The 21616-nt window shown below is 36.4% G+C and overlaps 3 protein-coding genes across 3 annotated transcripts; 1 reads left to right on the top strand and 2 right to left on the bottom strand.

The window, feature by feature from the left end:
• Window positions 1-296: 296 nt before the first annotated feature.
• LOC120484393 (uncharacterized) lies at window positions 297-4281 on the bottom strand. The gene is made up of 9 exons (XM_039679526.2): window positions 4131-4281; window positions 3580-3888; window positions 3185-3493; window positions 2987-3067; window positions 2615-2698; window positions 2023-2051; window positions 1809-1883; window positions 898-963; window positions 297-827 (listed from the first exon to the last, which is right to left on the bottom strand). Exons 1-9 carry the CDS (start codon window positions 4189-4191, stop codon window positions 747-749), a joined length of 1095 nt encoding a protein of 364 aa, XP_039535460.2. The 5' UTR covers window positions 4192-4281; the 3' UTR covers window positions 297-746.
• Window positions 4282-5734: 1453 nt separating this feature from the next.
• On the top strand, window positions 5735-12611 carry LOC120484801 (uncharacterized). Its single transcript, XM_089117624.1, is given in 10 exon segments — window positions 5735-6187; window positions 6825-7139; window positions 7234-7473; window positions 7476-7529; window positions 10404-10712; window positions 10799-11107; window positions 11376-11468; window positions 11824-11883; window positions 12054-12134; window positions 12241-12611. Coding segments are annotated over 10 exon segments (1569 nt in total). The 5' UTR covers window positions 5735-6135; the 3' UTR covers window positions 12297-12611.
• A 1824-nt stretch (window positions 12612-14435) lies between these two features.
• trim108 (tripartite motif containing 108) lies at window positions 14436-18607 on the bottom strand. Its single transcript, XM_039679469.2, has 6 exons — window positions 18036-18607; window positions 17733-17828; window positions 16627-16860; window positions 16383-16453; window positions 16162-16277; window positions 14436-15146 (listed from the first exon to the last, which is right to left on the bottom strand). Exons 1-6 carry the CDS (start codon window positions 18480-18482, stop codon window positions 14614-14616), a joined length of 1497 nt encoding a protein of 498 aa, XP_039535403.2. The 5' UTR covers window positions 18483-18607; the 3' UTR covers window positions 14436-14613.
• Window positions 18608-21616: the final 3009 nt, after the last annotated feature.

The following is a 21616-nucleotide window of genomic DNA, read 5'->3' as shown; positions in this document are numbered from 1 at the left end:
TGTTCAATAAAATCATACAAATTGTTTTTATGCAATCATACACTGGAAGTAGTAAAAAAAATCTTAGGGTGTGCCTTTGTACCCTACATAGTAACCGGAAATATGTTCAGCTGGCAGTGCAGAATTTCACAACACGCTTCCTCTTTAGCTCTGCTGAGTAAAACACTTCTCATTAGTCATCGATCATCTCTGCATTAGTAATGCATTAGGATGTTGTACGTGAAACAGTAGCCTATGAGTATTAAAAACAGTTACTGGAGAATGAAGGTGGAAAACAAATAGAGAAAGAGAAAATGGAAGATTTGGAATGATTTATTATTTAAACCTGTTGTCTTGATCAACAAAAACAGTTACTCTGGAAAAAAAAACAAAAAAAAAAACGTAGTCCTACAAATATGATTACCGATACTTGAGTTTGTTTGTTAACATGTGAAAGACCAACGCTATCTCACGATTTCCTACAAATCTGTACGAGGAGGATTAAAATGTGGCGAATGCCTATCTCACTCGTATGAATTCTTATGATTTGTCTAAGCCCATGTAATGGGTAGGTTTAGGTGCGGTATAGGAACGCTATACAGTCGAATCACTCCGATGTGGCGTTGAACGTGACCGACTGAAAGGGAACAGTATTTACCATATCAACATGTTAACAAAGTCTATTAAAGGCATTTCTATCCTCATGACATCATGAAGTATTTTGTATATTTAATTCAGTTTTTGTGACCGTTCCTGTTCACAGAGGCCTAAAGTTGACTGCAGTAATCCTGAAGTCCAGCTGTTGCTCCTCTGATGGAAGCGTAAGTCACTTTATCATCTCCATGAACCTGAATGAACATCACAGATATTGTCAGTTTTGAGAGAAGATGGTGGAAGTGCAAATAAGTGTTTACCCACCTTGTTATTTTTGTCTTGGTTTTTACTGAATGTAGCTATCTCCGTATAAATCACGTCTTTCTGCTCCTAAACATCAGTGGAAACATGGTGAACTAAAGTACAAAATCTTTTTTTTTTTAAATACTTCGAAAAGTAGGCTTATTGTTATGCTGCTGCTGCAAATGTTTGAAATATGTGCTACAAAATATGTTGTGTCATGTGGCATTTTCACTTACAGGTTTTGTAAACATCTCATATTTGTAACAGGACTTTTACTGATTGTGTTACTTTGCTTGTCTGTTTGGTGGGGTTTTTTCAGTAACTGAATTCTGTACATTAAATCCATAGACCGTAAAAGAAATGGACACAGCGACCCCATTGATTTCAACTGAGAAAATTGAAGCCTGTTAAAAGCTGATAGCCAGGCGTACTGCGCACGTGAGCAACGTGTATGTCTTCTTGTAGCTGTGCCGAATGAAATCTGAATAATTCGAATCTCACCGAGAGGAGAGAGTGAGTATTAGCTGGCCACGAGGATCCGTTTAAAAGGTTAGTTCACCCTAAAATGAAAATTCTGTCAGGATTTACCCACCCTCATGTTGTTCCAAACCTCTATGTGTTTATTTGTTCTGCTGAACACAAAGGAAGATATTTGGAAGAATGTTTTAATCAAACAGATCTCAATCCCCATTGACTACCATAGTAGCTATGGTAGTGTAAATGAATGTGGAATGAGATCGTTTATAATATATCTATATTTTTTTTTTCTTTTTTTCCCCAAAAACTTTAACACAATAAGTGAACCTCAAGGAACATAGTAAAAAAGTAGGCCTACATTGCAGTGTTGGTGAATAGCTGTGTAACAATTGTAATGTACATACGGTATACAGATATGAATCGCTTATTGAAGATGAATCATATGGTTCACTTACATTGGCGCTGGCAGTATGATGAATGGAGATGTTGATTGTATCCTTGGTTCCATTATATTTATTCATATTTGTTACCTTTAGACAAGAAACAAAATTCTAAATTGATATTTTGCTCTTGTGTTAATCTAATGTGAGTACACATCTTGGACAGTCAAGCTTATAGATAAAAATTAGCTCATGGATCAACCTCACAGTTCTTTGCCATGATACTTACCACAGAGTCATTAGTCTCTCTTTTTATATCTGAGGAATAATTATCACAAAAAGAAGAGTAAAATACAGCATGTCAATTAATGCAGACTGATAATTGATTGTATTTTTTTTATAATGCTGTAGAATATAAACACTATATTTGTCTTTTTAAATGGTTCATTGCCCTCAAATGAAAATGCTGTCATTGTTAACTTATCCTAATGTCATGTCAAAAACAAAAGAATAAGACATTTTGAAGAATGTTGGTAAACAAACAGTTTTGGTTACCATTGACTTCCATTGTAAGGACAAACACACAAACAAAAAGACATTTCTCAAAATATCTTCTTTGACATTTAACAGAAGAAAGCCATACGTGTTCGGAAGAACATCAGGGTTAGTAAATGATGACCAAATTTTCAAAAAGTGCACAAATTTCAAATTAGCGAATTGTCACAAACTATAGGTTAGTTCAAGCTATAGACAGTTCAACATTTTTATAATCACATCTTTCCAAATTAATATTTATATGATAAAACTGATCTCTGTAAATTCTTTGGACGTTTTGAACTTTGTCTGTTGACACAAAATATGAGCTTAAATTCAAAACTCACCACCTCTTTTTTTACAAACCACCAAAAGAATAAGAGCAGGAAGGAGAACAGCCAATACAGCAGAAACGGCAACAATCACAATCTCTAGAGGAGAGACAATGTGGAGGGACACTCAGATCCAGATGAAAACAACAGCAGAACGTTTACTATATAACTGTCATTTCAAACCAAAATGTAAAAGCCACAAGTACTGACAAACAAATAAAATACATTTTATTTCACACTTGCTTACAACGGTATATTCTAAATGCTTTTTAGTAAACACAGACATGATTGTTTTGGATTGACATGATAAAAGAGTCACTTTTCACATTATGATTTCATGTTAATTTTATTTATTGATTTGTATTGTCGGTGACATGAGTGACATACCTGGTTGTGTAGAAGTTACTGGTTTATTTACAGTTGGGGTTGTCTTCGAGCTGGGGACTGTAGTCAGTGTCTTTGTTGGAGCTGTAAAAGACTCATTTTCAGATACATCATACTGTAGAATATAACTTTTTTTAATGATGATAATTGCAGTTAAAAGTTAGTAACAAGTTAACAACATTATAAATAATAACAATTTACCTGAAAACTTGACAGTGTATGTGGCTGAGGTCTTCATTTGATTACTCTGAGTAACCTGACATCTAAACTCTCTGTTGGGATCTTCATTCAGGAGTTTTGTAGTCAGAGAGCTGATACAGTGTGGTGTTGAGAATGATATGTGATATCTGGAGTCTGTCATCAGATTCACACCAGCCTGATTCACCCAGATCAGCTGAAGTCCCTCCGAACGGACCAAAGTATCACAAGAGGCTCTATATAAATGCAACTGACAGGAGAGAGTCACAGAGCTTGATGATCTGATCTCAGTCTCTGAGGATGATGAAAAGACTGAAACAGAAAATACAATAGAATAACTCTTTTCATTACACATGTGAGTTTTAAGGTATTATTTGAGAAATTACAGAAACACTGACTATGAAGAACATGCAGATTAACGGGTGCATCAGTTCCTTGTTGTTGTCCATTCACATATTGTCGGCAGGTGTAAAGCCCATAATCTTCATGTGTGATTTCCTTGATGTTCAGAGAGCAGTCAGACCCCAGACTCAGTCTCTCACGTCTCTCTATGTTATTCTTTATCAGTCCAGCAATCAGTTCAATGGTCTCTGAATGTTTGTTATTATTACAGTTCCATGTAGTTGATGTGCAGTCAGAAAGAGCGTTATTACAGGGCAGACTGACACTTTCACCAGAACTGCTGAACACTTCTGCTCCACTGGTACCTACATTTTAATATAAAACAGTAAAATAATAGTGTTTTATACTTATACTTCCTCCAAATATTTTCTTAAATATTAAAAACTGAAGTAATAACCTAAATTTTCAGCAAGATAAAACCTTGTTCGCTCAATCGAACTCTTTGCCAGTCTCTATATGAAGTAATTCAATTATTTTTGAACAGATGTTTGTTCACATTATACAGATTTTGCATAATGTCTTATAGACCATATAAATATTTCTTTACCTGTCAGAAGTGGACAGAGAATGATCAGTCGTAGCAGACACATGTGACACCGATCAGCCATCTTCTGTTTCTATTTCTTTTCTTTATAAAGTTACAGTTCTTCAAACATCATCAGCCCAGCCAGTGTTTGTTAACTTCCTCTTATCAACTGACTGTTCAGTGCTGACACTATGATACAGCTGCATTTCACTGACACCATACATGATAAAAAAAAGCATCTATAAATATATGTTGTTTAAAGCAGTTTAATTTGTTTGTTAAAGAATATTGAAAAAAATGGGCTAAAGATAAAGGTCATTTATTAGTTGTGTTTCTTTAAAAATTGAATGTAATTAGGGGCTAAGCACTGAAGGTGCGGAGGCCCCTATTATATCTGTTCCGGTTCCTATTACTTATTCATCCTTCTTCTTCCGACTGGGCATCTATGGCAGCCCATAGAACCGTTTACAGGAAAATTGTGAATTTTTACACACTGATAGGTCAGTCCAAACTGTCACTATAGTAAATTTGGCATCTCAAAAACCAATCCCAATAGCGCCACCACCTGTCCAAAAATTTCACTCATATTTTTGTGAATAACTATTAAACCGTAATGGGTTGAAACAAAATAAATTTTTCCCCCCTCTGATTTCTGAGCACATTACGATTCGATTGCACTATGACTTTTTCCGTCATAAAAACTCCTCCTAGACCGATGCTCCAATTTTCAGGAAAATTTAACCAGATCATCTCCAGGTCATGCCGACAAAAGGTTAAAAAACAAAAAAATTCACGGTGATTTGTCAAACCGTTCTCGAATATCACGAAAACTATTTTTCGCAGTGCTTGCGAAAACAGACATAAGGCTGTATCTCCGCGACGCTTTATCGTATTCAGACCAAATTTGCTACATGTCAACACAAGCATGACCTGAGGTGACATGGAGCTTTTTGGCACAGTGCCAACTACTGGTCCAGAGATATGAAAAATTATATTTTTGCTGATAACTTCTGAACGGTTTGTCCAAAAATCAAAAAAGTGGTCTCGTTGGAGGATCACGTGTCTCATCCACAGCGATGCCAGCATAGTTTTCAGCTCTGCTCACATAACCTTATTTTTTCAATAATCCTATCACATTCTTCAACACCTATCCCAAATCCTTCCCCAATCAAATAAGCACAGAAAAGGGAAAATGAACAATCGCCTATAAAGAAAAAAATTCAAGGATTCTGCCAACTCCAAGGAAGAACTCGATGCAGATATTGCTAATGGCCAACGCATTCTCACCCCAAGGCGTCACCTTTGACCATGCTTCAATATTTGATGCCTTTGCCGCCCTTTATCACGGCGTCATCTAACTGATGCTAAAGGAAAGCGTCAGTTAGAGGACGCGGTTAGGTTTAGGTGTGGGGTGAGGGTAGGGTACACGCGATTCTAGGGCATCATCTAACTGACGCTAAAGGGCGCCTAAAGCATCAGATATTGAAGCATGGTCAAATGCTTCCCAAGGCGTCAGTTAGGTGACGCCTTGGGGGTGAAAATGGGCTGTACAGCAACAGCACACATGAAAATGAAATATTTATAGACATTCAAAGATTTGTTTAAAGTATATAAAAGTGCATTTGTTGAATGTTGATGGTAAACGAGTACCACAATGATTATAGTGTTTTTGCCTTTTAATGACAAATAACATAAAAGCAAATGTTATAATACTTTGAGTTTACTGTTTACTTGGTTTTACATTTCTATCTAAATAATGTATTTAAACAGATACCATAGACGGAGCAAGAAAATATAAAACCTCTTCCCACACATCGACCAAACAGAAAATGTATCCATCCAATATTCAAAAATGATAAATATCGGCTGATTAATCAGTCTTGCCGACCACTACCAAAATTCATGTGACACATGACACACTTCTCCATTACACACTTCCAACAGACAGTGAAATGCTGTATAGTGAGAATCTACTAAACACGTCAGATAAGAGGAAGGATTGTCAGAAGATCGTTAAAAAGAGAAAATGTGTCAAATATGTCTACTGGAAATTGTAATAATCTGTCAATTTCTAACAGGTAACGGTAAATATATATATATATATAAAAAAATTCATCTGCATAATTTGATTATCAATTTATTAAGAATCATTTTTATTTGTATTACTCTGGCATAGGGTCTGGCTAAAGATTTATATATTTATTATGATCTTGGTATATTGTTGGATCTATGGTATATTGTTTTATTATAGAATCCTCTGACAAATATTATGTCCTTTCCCACTTTCATGTTGAGGGAATTATAGTTCACATAGAAATTTCTGTCATCCTTTACTCACTTTTAAATCTACGACTTTCTTCATTCAGTAAAGCAAAAAATAAAATAAAATTTTCAACAAAAAAAATCCAGTTTTTAGGACCCCAGTTTAGATAGATAAAAACTGTTGAAAATATATTTATGAAATGCATAGGCTACAGGTTTGAAAGCACATGAGTAATTAAGTGTTTTGGAGTGAACTTCTACATGTATTTTAGTGGTATTCACAATGTCCAGATGAGTTCATTTCCTGATTAAAACAGGACAAAAATGTTCTTATTTGTGTCTCATTCAAGACATGCTTTGTGTTTACAGACTCATTAAGGGTTAAGTAATTAACCCAGGTTTTTTAATTTTCTCTTTTAATATATTATAAGTAAAGTATGTACTGTGTTTCAGGTATGACTGTAGCTGACGTAACTGTGTTCAGCAGTTCTGGTGAAAGTGCCAGTCTGCCCTGTAATAACGCTCTTTCTGACTGCACATCAAATACATGGAGCTATAATAATAACAAACATTCAGAGACCGTTGAACTGATTGCTGGAGGGATAAAGAATGACATAGAGAGACGTGAGAGGCTGAGTCTGGGGTCTGACTGCTCTCTGAACATCAAGAAAGTCACACATGAAGATTATGGGCTTTACACCTGCCGACAGTATGTGAATGGACAACAACAAGGAACTGATGCACCCGTTAATCTGCATGTTCTTCATAGTCAGTGTTTCTGTAATTTCTTAAATAATACATTAAAACTCACATGAAAAGAGTGATATTTGAGGTGTAATTTCTGTTTTATTTTCTGTTTCAGTCTCTTCATCATCCTCACAGACTGAGATCAGATCAGGCTCTGTGACTCTCTCCTGTCAGTTGTATTTATATAGAGTCTCTTGTCATCCTTTGGACCGTTCAAAGGGACTTCAGCTGATCTGGGTGAATCAGGCTGGTGTGAATCTGATGCTGACAGACTCCAGATATCAGATATCATTCTCAACATCACACTGTATCAGCTCTCTGACTACAACACTCCTGAATGAAGATCCCAACAGAGAGTTACTCAGAGAAATCAACTGAAGACCTCAGCCACATACACTGTCAAGATTTCAGGTTTTTAAAAAAAAATTAATTTCTTTAATTATTTTTAGAATACTCTCTAAGACATTACATAATTAAAACTAAGTAGATTTGGCTAACATTCTCAGTTCACTGCTGATCTCCTTTACGGTTTCATTAGTCTTTTGGATTTCGATTCTTAAATCACGTAGTGCTGGGACCAGGATAGCTTCCCTGACAGCGGAGGCTACGGCCACATCTAGACCATGTTGTTGTTCTTGGAGGGCCAGCTTTATGCCGTTAACAATATCTGCATCGAGTTCTTCCTTGGAGTTGGCAGAATCCTTGAATTTTTTCTTTATAGGCGATTGTTCATTTTCCCTTTTTCGTGCTTGTTTGATTGGGGAAGGATTCGAGATACAGTAGGGCCAAAACGTATTTAGTCAGCCACTGATTGTGCTAATTCTCTTACTTAGAATAATGAGAGAGGTCTGTAATTTTCATCATATGTAAACTTCAACTATGAGAAACAAAAAAATGAGAGAAAAAAAAACAGGAAATCACTTTGTAGGATTTTTAAAGAATTTATTTGTAAATTATGGTGGAAAATAATTTGTTCACCCACAAACCATCAAGATTTCTGGCTCTCACAGACCTGTAACTTCTTTAAGAAGCTCTTCTGTCCTCCACTCATTACCTGTATTATTGCCACCTGTTTGAACCCGTTATCTGTATAAAAGATGCCTGTCCACAGCCTCAAACAGTCACACTCCAAACTCAACCATGGCCAAGACCAAAGAACTGTCGAAGGACACCAGGAAGAAAATTGTAGACCTGCACCAGGCTGGGAAGAGTGCATCTACAATAGGCAAGCAGCTTGGTGTGAAAAAATCAACTGTGGGAGCAATTGTAAGAAAATGTAAGACATACAAGACCACTGATAATCTCCCTCGATCTGGGGCTCCACACAAGATCTCATCCCGTGGGGTCTAAAGGATCATGAGAACGGTGAGCAAAAATCCCAGAACTACACGGAGGGACTTGATGAATGACCTGCAGAGAGCTGGGACCAAAGTAACAAAGGCTACCATAAGTAACACACTACACCGAGAGGGACTCAAATCCTGCAGTGCCAGGCGTGTCCCCCTGCTTAAGCCAGTACATGTCCAGGCATGTCTGAAGTTTGCCAGAGAGCATATGGATGATCCAGAAGAGGATTGGGAGAATCTCATGTGGTATATCATGTGGACTTTTTGGTAAAAACTCAACTCGTCGTGTTTGGAGGAAGAAGAATGCAGAGTTGCGTCCCAAGAACACCATACCTACAGTGAACCATGGGGGAGGAAACATCATGCTTTGGAGCTGTTTTTCTGCAAAGGGGACAGGAAAACTGATCCGTGTTGAGGGAAGAATGAACAGGGCCATGTATCGTGAGATTTTAAGCAAAAACCTCCTTCCATCATTGAGAGCCTTGAAGATGAAACGTGGCTGGATCTTCCTGCATGACAATGATCCCAAACACACCGCCCATACAACGAAGGAGTGGCTCCGTGAAAAGCATTTCAAGGTTTTGGAGTGGCCTAGCCAGTCTCCAGACCTCAACCCCATAGAAAATTTGTGGAGGGAGTTGAAAGTCCGGGTGGCCCATCGACAGCCCCGAAACATCACCGCTCTAGAGGAGATCTGGATGGAGGAATGGGCCAAAATACCAGCTACAGTGTGTGCAAACCTGGTGAAGACTTACAGGAAACATTGTCAACAAAGGTTGTGTAACAAAGTATTGAGCTGAACTTTTGTTTTTGACCAAATACCTATTTTCCACCATAATATACAAATAAATTCTTTAAAAATTCTACAAAGTGATTTCCTGGATTTTTTTTTTCATGTTGTCTCTCATAGTTGAAGTGTACCTATGATGAAAATTCCAGCCCTCTCTCATCATTGTAAGTAGGAGAACTTGCACAATCAGTGGCTGACTAAATATAGTGGTATTCAAGAACGGTTTGACAAATCAATGTGAATTTTCTTCTACCCATTTTGTTTCTACCCATTACGGTTCAAAAGTTATTCACATAAATATGAGTGAAAATTTGGACAGGTGGTGGCACTAGTGGGATTGGTTTTGAGACGCCAAATTTGTTATGGTGACATTTTGGACTGACCTCTCTTATTGTGCCAAATTTCACAATTTTCCTGTAAGCGGTTTTTATGGGCTGCCATAGATGCCCAGTCGGAAGAAGAAGGATGAATAAGAATAGTAATAATAGGAACCGTAACTGATAGAACAGTTTTTACAATACTGATTACATTCAATTTTTGAAGAAACACAACTAATAAATTATGTTTATCTGTTATTTTTAGCCCATTTTTCTTAGTTGCCGTACAAATTTGAGATTCAGTGGCCCCTCGCTAAGAACAAACCAAACTTTTTTAAGTTACATGACTTTTTGGGATGAGACTGTGTTACTTCTTTCTCATGCACCAGTATGGTGTCAGTGAAATGCAGCTGTATCATAGTGTCAGCACTGAACAGTCAGTTGATAAGAGGAAGTTAACAACCACAGGTTGGGCTGATGATGTTTTTAGAACTGTAACTTTACAATGAAAAGAAATAGAAACAGAAGATGGCTGATCGGTGTCACATGTGTCTGCTACGACTGATCATTCTCTGTCCACTTCTGACAGGTAAAGAAATATTTATATGGTCTATAAGACATTATGCAAAATCTGTACAATGTGAACAAACATCTGTTCAAAAATAATTGAATTACTTCGTATAGGGACTGGCAGAGAGTTCGACTGAGCGAACTTGGTTTTATCTTGCTGAAAATTTAGGTTATTCAGTTTTTAATATTCAAGAAAATATTTGCTGTCATTAAAGTTTAAATAATTAACACTATTATTTTACTGTTTTATATTAAAATGTAGGTACCAGTGGAGCAGAAGTGTTCAGCAGTTCTGGTGAAAGTGTCAGTCTGCCCTGTAATAACGCTCTTTCTGACTGCACATCAACTACATGGAACTATAATAATAACAAACATTCAGAGACCATTGAACTGATTGGTGGAGGGATAAAGACTGACATAGAGAGACGTGAGAGACTGAGTCTGGGGTCTGACTGCTCTCTGAACATCAAGAAAGTCACACATGAAGATTATGGGCTTTACACCTGCCGACAATATGTGAATGGACAACAACAAGGAACTGGTGCACCCGTTAATCTGCATTTTCTTCATAGTCAGTGTTTCTGTAATTTCTTAAATAATACCTTAAAACTCACATGTGTAATGAAAAGAGTGATTCTATTGTATTTTCTGTTTCAGTCTTTTCATCATCCTCAGAGACTGAGATCAGATCATCAAGCTCTGTGACGCTCTCCTGTCAGTTGTATTTATATAGAGTCTCTTGTGATACTTTGGTCCGTTCGGAGGGACTTCAGCTGATCTGGGTGAATCAGGCTGGTGTGAATCTGCTGACAGACTCCAGATATCAGATATCATTCTCAACATCACACTGTAACAGCTCTCTGACTACAACACTCCTGAATGAAGATCCCAACAGAGAGTTTAGATGTCAGGTTACTCAGAGTAATCAAATGAAGACCTCAGCCACATACACTGTCAAGATTTCAGGTTTAAAAAAACTTACTTTCTTTAATTATTTTTAGAATACTCTCTGAGACATTACAGGTCATGCTGAAGATTTATGAGCTGCAGCTCAGTTTGTTTTACTTTTATATAAATAAATGAGGCCTAAAATGCCTCATGTGGTTATATGGTAACAACCATATGCACTGTAAATAATGACGATTAAACAAACTGCATGTCAGGTCATGTGATGTAATGATTGAGTATGAAAATATGATGCTGATGTCCTGCATCTGAACATCATCTTGTGCAGCTCCAGTGGATTCAACAACAATGACTACAGTCAGCAACTCAATCTATGAGAAGAAATCAAGCAGAACTACAGCAGCAGCAGCTTTGACACAAGGTACAGGACTGACACACATCATCAGTCTCTCACCTCGCCAATTTGTCACAATTGATCAGACCACAATGAAAGCTATAAATAGAATTATTAATTCCATAATTTGTTGCATATTTGCATCTAAAATGTCTTCATACATATTTATTTTATGTATTTGGCAAACACTTTTATCCAAAGCGACTTACATTGCAGTTTTACATTCTTATCAGTTCTTGCTTTCCCTGGGAATCAAACTCATGACCTTGGCGATGCAAGCACCAACGCTCTACTATTTGATTTAGATGCTGGCAATTCATAGATATTCTACATTCCAGTGTTTACATTATATTTGAACTGAACTAACAGACATGATCCACAGGTCCAGCTAACACAACATCAGATAATGAAGTCTGTATGGCTGCTGGATCAATATTCAGAGGTATGAAAAGTCTTTACATGTTTTGTTTTCTTTTGTGAATGATTTGTAAATGATTGTTCATTGTTTTGTATCCTGATTTGTATCTTCAAAGTAATTTACAGTTTTACATATTCATTCTCTTCTTTTTCTCTATTCTTTCATCTGTCCGTGTCCACACATCTTTTCTGTAGAGATTGTAAATATATGTAAGATTGCAGCGTTTACTGCTCCGACTGTGATTCTTCTTCAGATCATCTGTGCAAGAAGAGCTGGTGAGTTTTGAGCGACACAGAATCTGATGATTCACATTGATCTGTAATTCTGTGATCATGGTTAAAACTTGCAGTCAGTAAATAATTGTATTTAATTATTTTGTAGGGAGGAAGGACTCACAGCACCCAGAGGAAATAGAGATGCCTACAGTATTAGAATAAAACACACTATACAAACAACAGGCAAGATTTATCTTCCAGTGCTCCATATACAAATTATGTAAACAGAAATATGTGACCTTAATGAACATGAATGTTTATTTCCACATACAGAAATCATAATAAGGGTGATTTCACATTTCTAACTTTTATTTCCTCTAATCTTTAAACTTTTTACAGAAGGCTTTTTAAATGTTTCAAAAGTCAATTTTAAATGATGACACATGAGTCTGTTAATTATCATGACATATGTACAGATGTTTTGTAATGTTTTTCTTCTTATTATTATTTGTTCTGATCATTTCAAAGCAAAATAAAATATGTTTCCTTCTAAATAATAAATAAGAAAATATATGAATGATTATCATCGACATCCACAACTTGCATACGTCTTTTTTGGACTTCAAATATGTGCTGAAAAATTATTTGAGTTTATTTAACTCAAATATAAAAGCTTTGGGAAGTATTTAAGGCATTCGAGAAAATTAAGGATAATTTAGGAATGTCAATCTAGCAACAATATTAAATAAAATTAAAAAACAGAAAACAACTCTATTATATAGAAACAATATCTATTGACTAGATAACTTTGGATAAGCTGAAATAAGCCATTGAAAACTGAAAGTTAATTTGGGGAAAAAAAGCATTAAAAAGGAGAACTGTTAATTGCCCACTTCTCACCTAATAATAAAAATTCTGTTAAAACTTTATGCAATCATTAAATTAATTTGAAGAATTAGCATTAATGAATATTTCTCACCTGTCCATGTTGTCATTATTGCAGTGAGTGAATTGCACAAACTTCAAGAAGCTATAGGCTACATTTAAAACCCCTGTAAAGGCAATTTAAAAAAAAAAAACGCAAAAAAAAAAAACCTAAACCCAGCTGCAACGCATGGCGTCAAGGCGTCATCTTTGACCATGCTTCAATATTTGACGCTTTAGGCGCCCTTTAGCATCAGTTACATGACGCAACCCTACGGCGTCATCTAACTGACGCTAAAGGAAAGTATTTAGCTCTCTAGAAAGTATTCAGTTAGATGACGCGGTTAGGTTTAGGTGTGGGGTGGGGATAGGGTTACACGCGATCCTACGGCGTCATCTAACTGACGCTAAAGGGCGCCTAAAGTGTCAGATATTGAAGCATGGTCAAAATGCTTCCCAAGGCGTCACTTAACTGATGAGAATGGGGTGAGAATGGGCTGAAACCCATTATACACTTTAGAAATGTGTAGCTAAAACATTACAAAGACTGTTAACTGTACTGTATTGTGGAGTTAGACCGATAAACAGTTTTTCAACATTGCTATTTTCTGGATTTTTTGGGTGAGGCTTGATGGTGCACTGAAGCCCCTGAGCTCCTGGACATGCCCCTACGGCGAAGGCGGTATGTTATGCCGTACCTACTGCGCGCACCCTACGCAGAAGTATAAATTGGCCTTGAGGCTGGCCCTCCCCTAATAATAGAGCACATTCGCATCAGTTTGGCGCTCAGTCGTGAGTTACTGTCAATACTATTAGTTACTACAGTCTATACTTTGCTAGCTAGCTATGCCTTCGACACGGAAATGCGTTGGCTGCTACCTGGATGCGATCATGTACAAAACAGATTGTGTGTCTTTATTTAAATTTCCTAAAAACGATAACATCAAGAAGAAGTGGATTAATTTTGTGAAGAGCCAACCTTGATGAAGAGAGCTTGATGATTTTACACGGGATCGTTTTATAAACTTTCGTCAGAGACAACTGATTCACTGATAATCCTGTTACTGGTGAATGGGGCCAAAACGACAATCTCCCAGCTCGGCCTTCCATCCGAGATGGTTCTCACTGCAGAACATGAAATCCACGGGAAGTATGTAGCCTACTCCCACCTTACATACACCTAAACCTACCCAACTCCGCCCCCTGATACCTAAACCCACCCCTAAACCCAACCCTAATCCTACCCATCTCCACCCCTTGGATATTGATCCTCCCTGTGGATCTCATGTACTGCATTGAGGTGCTACTGTGAGAGCAGAGAATAATACTAATTTTTTCAAGATTTTGATAGCTTATTTTATGTACTTGCTGGCTTTTTTATCATTCAAATTTGGGTGGCTAATAACACATTTTTCTGTGGTGTGACAAACTCTTTACAGGGACTTTAAATAGTTCATGCCATTATGATGTTTCATTTTACAGAAACAGTTGGAAAGATCAAAACATTTATATTTTAATCTTATCTTTGATGACCAGTATATTAGTCGGTCTGATATCACAGCTGTTTAACAATATCATGTCTAGAAAAATGTGCAGATAGTAGGCTAACTGCATATTACTGTCTGCCAGAGTTAAACTCATATGAGCAGACAGTGAGAGGGTCACTATTCATTCCATCCAGATAAAGTCCTGGCACCACACTGAGACAGCAAGGCTGTTTTGAGCTGTAGTTTATCTGGATCAATCGAGACATGTTATCAGCGTTATAGAAGGACACCTGCTTTCTCTCACAGTCCAGATACAACCCTATTTTCTGTGGTTTGTCTCGAAAACTTAATGGAGTGTCCTTTCCATCACACGACAGAACATATCCTTTATTGTGTTTAAGGTGGAGCAGGATCTCACTCTCGTCTGCCTTTGTTGTCTGTTTTTCTGCACCCATCTCGATTCCCACAGTCCAGTCTGGCTTTTTACCCACCTCTACTTCCCAGTAGTGCTGGCCAGTTTGGAAGTTTTCAACTGACACTGTACCTGGGTTGAAGTCTTTATACAGACCAGACATTCTGTCAGCTTGTCGGATTCTGGCGCCCCCTGGAGACACTTTTAAGTATGACTGTCCAGGGTTTTTCAGGGTTAAACTCTCAGGAACTAAAGCACAGACACAGGCAGAAACATTATTAAATGATGAATCAGTTGTTGAATGAGAAGTTATTGTAGATCTTGCATTAAACATTCTGTTCTAAACATATAAGCATAAATGAAACGTTTGCAATTCATTGCCCAAACCACTATTCCTTCATTAAAACTTTACCTTTTTTTTATTATTTCAACTTGACTATGCTATTTTTGGTTTATGTTTTTTTTTCTTTTTTTAAATATGGTTAAAGTTTGAAAATGTCCTGTTGATTTACATCTATTGAATCATATTATGTATCTGCTGCCTATGTGCCAAGTTCTGAGAAATGTAATCTTTATATTTCTATAGTTTAACAACAATAAAATGTCTAATAGAGGTGTAACCACTAAACATAGGCTACTGAAATACTTTGCTAGCACGTTGAAAGAGAACAGCTTAAAGGAACAAGCCAAATTTTTGGGACTTTATCTTATTCACCGTATCCCCAGAGTCAGGTAAGTCCATTCATACCTTTTTCATCTCCGTGCATGCTTTGTCTGACGCACCCACCGCTATCCCACATCCTATTTACATGTTGTAATTTGTATAGTCACAGAGTGTACAAATAACAAGATCATATTGGGAACTATATTCTCAGAAGGCGAATCACTGCTACTTGGGCGGAGTGTAACCGCAGCACCTGAGACGCACTGTGGTGAGGAGCAGAAAATCCCAAAAAGTCGGTGTCTTCCTTTAATAATTAAATTCTAAAACTTTTTTTGATTATTTATTCATGAATTGTTTGAATTATGAATTCTGAGGAAAATTTCCATTAAACTAGATATTAATTTATTATTATATATTTTTGAATAATTTTACAGATCTGGTCAAATAGCATCACAGCTGACAGAAAACAAAGCAAATACAGAGAATTCATGTAAAACTGTTGCTGCTTTGCGAGTGCTGGCATTTCGTTCAAGGAAGGAATGCATAGGTTCACTTGTATTTAGCTGAACTTTCAACATGCACATTTGTCATGTTCTTCACCTGCTTTGATAGACTGCAGCATCTCCTTCCACACAAAGAACTGCAGGTGAGTTTCATGGGGGCCAAGAAAGAGAGAATCAGGAAGAACAGTAAGATCTTTCACCCTTGACATATACCTGAAACAGAAAGTGAATTTAGCATCAGAAACTTCAATTTTACAGAAATGTTAACACTGACTGATGTGATTGAGGTCTAAATAATAGCATTGCATGTTTATTTACTTATTTGTTGGTGTCGCAGTGTCCTTTTGCTTCATGTTTTTTGTCATTGGAAATCCTTTTTCATTCCACCACTGTTGACAAAAACAGAATCAAAAAGTACTTTTGTGCTTTATTTATGTTTTACAGTATAAAACCAAACTTTAATTGAAAACTAGTCCTAACAGATTATCGAATGTGCATTTGCTCTAGAGCAAAACAACTTCACCTTTTAAGAATAGAAATATGTAATCAAATGTGTTGAAACCTGTAGAAAGTGATCGGATTGTGCAATCTCCAGTGCTGACTGCAGAATAATCTCCTTTTCTTTATTCTCCATAAATCTTTTGTTTATAAAAGACTGATTCCTTTGCATGACTTCTATAACTTTCTTTTCCTCCTCCTTCAACCGTTTCTTCACCTCATCCTCTTTTTGTCGTAAGAACTGGTGCATTTCTTCAAACTGAGCAGAGATCTGGGCTGATAAGGTTTGGGATTTATCCTAGAGAGAGAGAGAGAGAGAGAGAGAGAGAGAGAGAGAGAGAGAGAGAGAGGGAGAAAGACTTTGTAAATTAGTGAATTGTTGTTTCCATTCTTACCTTCTTCAGGAGCTATTTATGTGTGTGTAACCTAATTGGTTGATTTGAACAAGGAGGATGGCTATCAATATTATTTATTTATTTTTATGTCATGAATTATTAACCGAGTTAGTTTTCGGGAGTGACATTCTTGACAAAAACATAAATATAATAAACATAAAATAAACACAATATAATAAATATGTAATGAATTAATTTTATTTTCATTATAATATCAGGACAGTTACACAGCAAAATCCCCAGTGTTAAATGAACACTGAAGCAGTGTTAAAGTTAATGAGATAATTAAGTGATTAATTGAGTGATCATTGAGTATTATTGAAGACACCTGATGGTGTCACCTTTTATATTTATTCATCTGTTATAACTCATGTACAGGAGCCAAACAAAATATAAAGTTAACGATTTAAGGGTCAAGATCCCAACTAAACAACAAATACTGATCACCACAATGGTGACTTAAAATTACGGTTTTCTCCTTCAGTGATTCTGCTTGTTAAGTGTCTTCAATAATGCTTAATCATCACTCAATTATTCACTTAATTATCTCATTAACTTTAACACTGCTTCTGTGTTCATTTAACACTCTGCTCAGAGTTTATATAATTCACACTCTCAGTGTTAATTTAACACTGGGGATTTTGCACCCTCAAATTAATTATAATTAGGCCAGATAGGCCAAAAAGATGAGTACACACGCATGAAATGTGGAGCCTCTGGTACCTGTGCAAATAATTCATTCGTTATTTTTCTCTTTGTTTACATGCTTTGATACCTCCGTTTTGGTGATCTCAGTTGTCTGTTGTTGTATCATGTAATCCAACTGTCCATTTTCTTTGGCAAGAAAACCCAAAGCAGTCTTCAGCTCCCCCTACAGAAAAATATTATATTTTAAACGCACTGACAAAAAGCCTCAATGAGCCTCAATTGAGCCAGGGGCTCAATTTTAGAAACCTAATTATGCTATGAATAACATTACACAAATGGCATATTGAAAGCAAGAAAGGGGTTAAATCCGCAGTGCTTTTATCAGGAAGTCAGACGAGGCTCTTTTGTAAATAACCCGAGGTTTATTTACCTTGTTGATCTGCGCAGCTTCTTTCACGGGTTTAAAGACGTGGCCTTTATGTTTGTCTCCATCCCTGCAGATGACACACACCAGCTTCTGATCAGTCTCACAGAATAGTTTAAGCTTCTCCTCGTGTTCAGAACACATCAGTGTCCTCTCCATTTCTGGAGAATTGAAGGTTTGTGTTCCTTCTTTAGATGAGTATCTGTCCGATTTCTGCTCGGCAAGGTGCTCTCTCACTGTCGAGGTCATGTTCCTCAGTAAACGGCTGGATCTCAGGTCCTCTTCGTTATAAGGCCTTTTGCATTCTGGGCAGGCGCTTGGTCCCAGGCTGGCCTGCATGTGGCCTGTGATGCATTGCCGACAAAACGAGTGCTCACAAGAAAGAGTCACTGGATCCGTAAAATCACTCAAACACACGGAGCACTTGATCTGCAAAGACAAAGGAGAATTCATTTCAGCTTCCTTCTGGTCAAAATCTTTCTAAGCAATAAGTATTGTTTTGGTGGAATAAATTCTTTCTTCCAAAGACGAAGACGATGATTTTGTTAGATGTGTTTGTTCTTCTAACCAAGTGAACACTTTCGGTTTCAGATATATTTAAATTTCTCTCCTCCCACAGGTTGTATAACATGAAAAGTAGACAAACTGGAATGCCTGACCATACCTGTTTCTATAGAATAGAGACTAGAATAGAGACTACAAATACTTTTCAGCGAATGCTTGTATTAAGCTTAAAGACATGTAAACTTTTCCGTAAACTTTTGCCAAGTATGAGATATTTACATAACAGCTGAACAAATGGTTTAAAACATTTTGCACCCCACAAAAAATAATCCAATGTATTTAGAGATAAACGATAGGCATAGTTTACCCCAAAATGAAAATTCGGTCATCATTTACTCACACTCGTTGTTTCAAACCTGAATTTCTTTCTTCTGCCAAACACAAAAGAAGAGATTTTTGGGGAACTATCCCTTCATGGTTGTCAAAACTCATTTTTAACATTCGTTTTTAACATTCGTTACTCAAAGTTCTCCACTTTTTCATAAGGAAAGTTTGTAAATGAAACTTTTCACGTGTATATTTCTAATGTATATTTTATATTAACATTGATGTTGAATTCCCTCCCATGAATTCATAGCAGGAGTAAAACATCCTTCTGTTCACTAATGCAAGAGGGTGTGATCTCACTGAATAAGAGACTGAACAAACTCTATAGCTTCATTGTTCCATCGAGAAAGTTTAGTGTGACTTCAAAATGGGAAGCTTTTTGTTTTTCACTGAACATCAGAGGACTCTAAAAAGAGATTTCATGGCTTCTGTATGTGCGGAAGTCTATCTTGTCGAAAAACTTGATACACGTTTAATTCTCCCCCTTCATATCTGTCAGTCACTATAATGTGAATTTATGTTTTACATTTTGCAATTTAATTAAACCCACAGCTCACATATTTCAACAGGGCATCATGCTTTATTATTATTTATTATGAATTTCTTAGATAACTCAAACAACATACGGCCAGATATACCTTGAACGCAGCTGAAAAAACTTTTAAGTGACACTTAAGTGCGTCATTGGGTGGGAGTAAGTTGCTAAGACGTGAGGAAAGAAACCAAGGAAAGGAATCATGCACAATTTAAGCAACATAATGTGGGCACTTATTGACCCTGGTGGGAGGAATGAAAGATATGACACATGACTGAAATAACTTTTGTAGGGAACATCATAGGCTAACTTTTTATTCTTAACCAACCAATGTGACTTTTGTGCAGTAGATGAATTTAAAACTATTATTTCTGATATAAATCAAGGCTTGATGGCACTTAAAATGATTTCTGACCACTGCACTCTTGGCCGTTATGAAACTGACCTGCAAAAATTGTTTGGAGAGACATGCTAGGCCCTGTTAAACATGAGTTGAGCCCTAATGAACATCTCTCATTGCAATGTTTTATGAAAAATTATTTAACACACTTACATCTTTGTTTCTGTTATTAAACACAACCATATGTCTAGGTCAACATATTTATTTGTTCGGACTCGGAGAATGTTTGCTTCTTACAATCTTTTTTTCTCTTAAAGACCTATCAGATACGTTAGTAGACCAAGACCTGAAACGGCCATCAGAACAAGATAGCCATCGGCAGTCTCAAGGGTAAGCTTGCTTTGCCAAATTCCAGAAGTGTCACAAAGGTTATAAGGAAACATATGTGGAGAACATACAACCAGATGTACTGGGAGGTTGAGTTGAACCAGGATGGAAACGTGGACTTATAGTTAGATATTACCCAAAGGAGAAGAATGGTTCTCTCTGGCAGTGGCAGGCATTATTTTCTAAATGTTTTGAGAACATATCTCTTTCAGTAAAAGATGACAGAGTGTTTGTAAGAGGCAGTGAATAAACTACCCTATCTCACGACCATTTCGTATGAATTCGACGAACGATTAAAAAGTGTCTAATTCGTACTAATTCGTATGACCTCACTCGTACGAATTTGCACGATTTGTCTAAACCCACGTGATGGGTAGGTTTAGGGGCGGGGTAAGGGGTAGGTCATTGAATATATACGAATTGGCCAATTCGTAAAATATGTACGATTTAGCAAAAGGTCGTATGAGGTCGTATGAATTTGTACCAATTAGCCCCTTTTTAATCCTTCGTCAAATTCGTACGACTTGGTCGTGGAATAAACCCTAATTGTCAGCCAGATTATACCCAGAAGAGTTGGAGTTTATGTAGACAGTGAGAAACGCCATCTGTTTTGCAATGCCTGTTTTGCAAAGTTTCTCATTCACACTGTGCGGTGTGGAGATAAAAAGATGTAGGCTATCTAATCAAACCTTCTATTTTGTACACCTGTTTTGGATTTATGAGAATCTGAGAAATGGTCTATCCTACTATTTTTTGTATAAATTATAATTATTGTTATAAATATGATGTTCATCATTGTTCTAAAAACAAACAAAAAAATAAAATAAAAAAGGTTAAATGAATAAATATTATAATTTTAAGAATTTATTTTATGTAATTTCATGTAAATATCCGATAAGCCATAAAACATATAGTTTGATTGTGAATAGGAGATTTGTCCTGCTTAAATTATGTCATGATGAATTTGAACTATTTGAGAGTGTGATTTTTCTTTTTATAAATGTGTGTACAAATTTACTGTGAAACAGACTTTGCTCTTACAAATGCTCATGTATAAACTGGAATATTCAGAAATGATGAAGACATTTATGTCTAAGTGAAACAATAAAAGTTCATCCTATGAGGGTCAAACTCTGCCTGCACTGTAAAAAAAAAAAAAATTCAAGATTTGTTTTTCTCTTTTGTCAAATCAACTTAAATAATTTATTTAGTTCAGATAACTTATTATTTTGAGTTTCTGATGATTAAATCAATCTCCTTCATTGTATTAACTCACTTTTTCCAGTTCAATCAACTTAAGATTTTAAGTAAACCAGGTTACTTAATTTTTTAAGTTAAACCAACAATATATATTTTTTTACATTATAGGCAAAGAAATGTGGCAAGTATATGTCCGAATAGAAGTGTGCGTATGACACTTTACTATCCTATGAG

The sequence above is a fragment of the Pimephales promelas genome, chromosome 12 (assembly GCF_988280905.1).
Source record: "Pimephales promelas chromosome 12, fPimPro1.hap1.1, whole genome shotgun sequence".
Taxonomy (NCBI): domain Eukaryota; kingdom Metazoa; phylum Chordata; class Actinopteri; order Cypriniformes; family Leuciscidae; genus Pimephales; species Pimephales promelas.
The sequence above is the reverse complement of the archived record's forward strand: the minus strand, read 5'-3'. Positions and strand labels throughout refer to the sequence as shown.

What these genes read in the sequence shown, in the direction of transcription:
- LOC120484393 (XM_039679526.2), bottom strand. Translation starts at nt 4,191, where the DNA reads ATGGCTGATCGGTGTCACATGTGTCTGCTACGACTGATCATTCTCTGT. An exon ending in ATCATACTGCCAGCGCCAAT is followed by an intron (nt 964 to 1,808) that starts GTAAGTGAACCA and finishes ACTGATGTTTAG; the next exon opens with GAGCAGAAAGACGTGATTTA. An exon ending in ACCAAGACAAAAATAACAAG is followed by an intron (nt 828 to 897) that starts GTGGGTAAACAC and finishes ATGTTCATTCAG; the next exon opens with GTTCATGGAGATGATAAAGT.
- trim108 (XM_039679469.2), bottom strand. Translation starts at nt 18,482, where the DNA reads ATGAATTCTCCTTTGTCTTTGCAGATCAAGTGCTCCGTGTGTTTGAGT. An exon ending in AAGCTGCGCAGATCAACAAG is followed by an intron (nt 17,829 to 18,035) that starts GTAAATAAACCT and finishes ATTTTTCTGTAG; the next exon opens with GGGGAGCTGAAGACTGCTTT. An exon ending in AATCCGATCACTTTCTACAG is followed by an intron (nt 16,454 to 16,626) that starts GTTTCAACACAT and finishes TTTTGTCAACAG; the next exon opens with TGGTGGAATGAAAAAGGATT.